This window comes from Triplophysa rosa, linkage group LG5, assembly GCF_024868665.1.
Source record: "Triplophysa rosa linkage group LG5, Trosa_1v2, whole genome shotgun sequence".
Taxonomy (NCBI): Eukaryota; Metazoa; Chordata; class Actinopteri; order Cypriniformes; family Nemacheilidae; genus Triplophysa; species Triplophysa rosa.
The window spans coordinates 30,206,654-30,210,017 of NC_079894.1; the positions used below are offsets into that span (position 1 = coordinate 30,206,654).

General features: G+C 45.1%; 1 protein-coding gene across 1 annotated transcript in view; it reads left to right on the forward strand.

Moving 5' to 3' along the window:
- The first annotated feature begins 304 nt into the window (after positions 1-304).
- The window catches only part of LOC130554652 (SUN domain-containing ossification factor-like), a 72,782-nt gene continuing 69,722 nt past the window's right edge, over positions 305-3,364 (forward strand). Inside the window, exon 1 of the mRNA XM_057334441.1 lies at positions 305-354. Coding sequence (XP_057190424.1) covers positions 320-354 — 35 coding nt within the window. The 5' untranslated portion in view covers positions 305-319. The remainder of the gene's footprint in view (positions 355-3,364) is intronic.

A 3,364-nucleotide genomic window follows, 5' to 3' on the forward strand; every position in this document is an offset into this window, starting at 1 on the left:
CTATGAAAAAAACTTCTATGAGGGAACTTTGTAGAGTAGAACTGTAGTCTTCATCAGTTTCTGAAATCCAGGTTTTGCTACTGTGTGAATGCGAATCATGTCCTTCAATATAATAAGTGGTAAGCAGCAATATAATATGCTATGGCCTGATTGATTCTATAGCACGAAGAGATGAGGGTCCATATGCAGCCTGACGTTGGAATTCCTTCTTTTACCGTTGGCTGAATGGCTTCAGCTGAAGATGAGCCAGCAGCAGCACTGCTAGATGCTTGGCTACTCTGTAAAACAAGGAAGAAAAATATTACTTGATGCCTCAAAGATGCATTTCAGACATTTACAGAGAATAAAGAGAAGGTAAAGCTAACTGATCATTTGTCTTTTTTTGCTTGTTTGTTTGATTAAATATGATAAGGAAATATATGTATAATATATGTGTACTTTTATTTTTGTAAAAGAACACATACAATAGTGATATAAGCTAAATATGCCCATTTGTACCCACTTTTGCTGGACAATAGTGTATTCAACATACATAGTCAAATAAATTACGTATGTAACATTAGATTCTTTGCTTGATATTTTTAATAGTCATTATTACTGACAGTCAGGCAGTGACACATCACAATTTCCTGTCAGTGTCAGCTATAATTCATGTTTTTTCCCAGATAGCAGGCAATAGGATAGCTAATATAATGTTAGCTTAATAGATGTAATTATGCGTATTAAGTTCAAGTTCAATTTCAAAGTTTATTCGTCACATACAAAACCAAACATAGTACGACATGCAGTTAAAGGCTTTTTCGAATGTCCGAATAGAGTAGAAAGGAGATAGGAAAGGAAGGAAGGTTAAACTATATATAAACAATATATAAATATAAATAGTGTAGGGGAGTGTCCATGTAAAGTGCAGGTGCTGTGCAATATATGTATATATATATATATATATGTAGTATACAATTATGTACAATGTGCAATGTATGCATATGTGTGTGCAAAAACAGTCCTGTTGTCATATGAGTGTGTGTTATGCAGGAGAGTTCTGGTTAAGGGCCCGGATAGCATGAGGGAAGAAGCTCCTACTCATTCTCTCTGTATTTGCCTTCAAGGAGCGGAAACGCTTTCCTGACCGCAACAGAGAGAACAGTCCATTGTTGGGATGGTTGAGGTCTTTCACTATCCTCCTGGCGTGTGCAGGTGGTGCAGATGGTGTGCAGGTCAGGAAGCTCAGTTCAGATGGAATGCTCAGCTGATTGCACCACCCTCTGGAGAGCTCATCTGTCCTGCTGGGTGCTGTTCCCGAACCAGGCTGTGATGTTTCCTTTCAGGATGCACTCAACGGTGCAGGTGTAAAAAGTCCTGAGCACCTGAGACTGCAGTTTAAAGTCCTTTAGGTGTCTGAGGTGGAAAAGACGCTGCCGGGCCTTCTTGACTGTGTGGTGGAAGTGACATGACCATGAAAGTTTCTCTGAGATGTGAACCCCAAGATATCGGAAACTGTCCACTTTCTCCTCTGGGGTCCCGTTGATTGTGATTGGTTGGTAGTTCCTCCTCTCCTGCTTTATACTGAAGTCCACTATCATCTCCTTTGTCTTGCTAACGTACAGGAGGAGATTGTTTTCCTGGCACCATGTCTCCAGGTTAATGATCTCCTCAAGGTAGGCCGTCTCGTCATTGTTGGAGATCAGGCCCACCACAACCGTGTCGTCAGCAAACTTGACAATGGTGGTAAAATTGGAAGTGGCTACACAGTCGCATGTGTACAGTGAGTATAGCAGCCTTGGGGGGCTCCAATTCTGAGGGTGAGGGTAGGCGAGACGTGTTTGCCCACCCTACTGCTTGCGGTCTGTCTGTCAAGAAGTTGGAGATCCATCAACAAAGCGATGGGCTGAGTCCCAGTACTTCCAGCTTGGAGGTGAGTATGGAGGGAATTATGGTGTTAAATGCTGAACTGTAGTCGACGAACAGCAGTTTAATGTAATTCCCTTTTCTGTTGTCCAGATGGTTCAGGGCTGTGTGATGGAGGTGTGCGATTGCATCCTCTGTGGAGCGGTTAGGATGATATGCAAACTGCAATGGGTCCAGGGTGTCAGGTAGTGAAGAAGCAATGAAGTCTCTTACTAATCTTTCAAAGCACTTCATCACAGAGGAGGTTAGAGCTACTGGACGGTAGTAGTTTAGACAGGCAGGCTGGGGTTTCTTTGGGACAGGAACAATGTTTAAAGCACAAGGTGATTACAGACTTTTCCAGAGAGAGGTTGAAAATCTCTGTAAATACCGGAGCTGGTTGGTCAGCGCAGGCTCTCAGAAACCGACCTGTGATGCCATCTGGTCCTGCTGCTTTCCTGGTATTCACTCTCCTGAAGGCTGTTCTCACGTCGTGCTCAGAGATGATGAATGCATTGTTCGCTTCTGCACTCTCCGCTTGCATGCCTTTAGCAGTGTTGTTAAACCCGCTAGCTCTATTAGCTGGCATGCTGTTAACGGCCACTGATTGGTCTGTCCATCGCGCGACCTCTCTCTGAACCGCAGCTTCCTGTTTCAGCCTTTGTTTATATTTTGGCATAAGGAAGATGGCGGCATGGTCTGACTTCCCAAACGGTGGACGAGATTGTGCCTTGTAACTGTCCTTAAGTTGTGTGTAGCAGTGGTCCATTGTCCTATCGCACCTGGTGGGGCATGTGATATGTTGTTGAAAATTGGGCACTGCGCATTTGAGGTTAGCACTGTTAAAGTCACCCGCAACAATGAGCACAGCATCCAGGTGGAGAGTTTGATATGAAGTAAGTGCCTCATGCAGTTCACATAAAGCGATGTCTGTGTCCGCCTGGGGTGGAATGTAGACGGCGCTGACTATGACCGAGCTGAATTCCAGAGGAAGAAAAAAGGGCCGACATTTTAACGTCAGAAGCTCCAGGTTTGCTGTGCACGAGCGTGAAAGAGGTAAAATGCTTGCCTTGTTGTTTACCATCAGACACACTCCTCCTCTTCTTGTCTTTACCGACTCCATTGTTCTGTCCATGAGGTGAACCGAAAAGAACTCGGCTGGCTGGATGTATGGTCTGGTACCCCTGGGTTCAGCCATGTCTCGGTGAAGCACAGGAGGTTGCAGTCCCGAATGTCTCTCTGGAACTTGACCCTGGCCCTGAGGTCATCGAGCTTGTTCTCCAGTGACTGGACATTGGCTAACAGAATGCTATGCAAGGGAGTGCGATGTGCGCGTGCCCTTAGCCTGTTCCGTTAGCGTATGCCGGCTCATTTCTCTCGCGGCCGCCGCTTTGGGTCGCATCCTTTGTTGTTCCTCGGGATCAGCCAGCTTGGATCCGAGGTTAAAAACGGCGTTGGGTGAGTACATTCTAAGCCAATA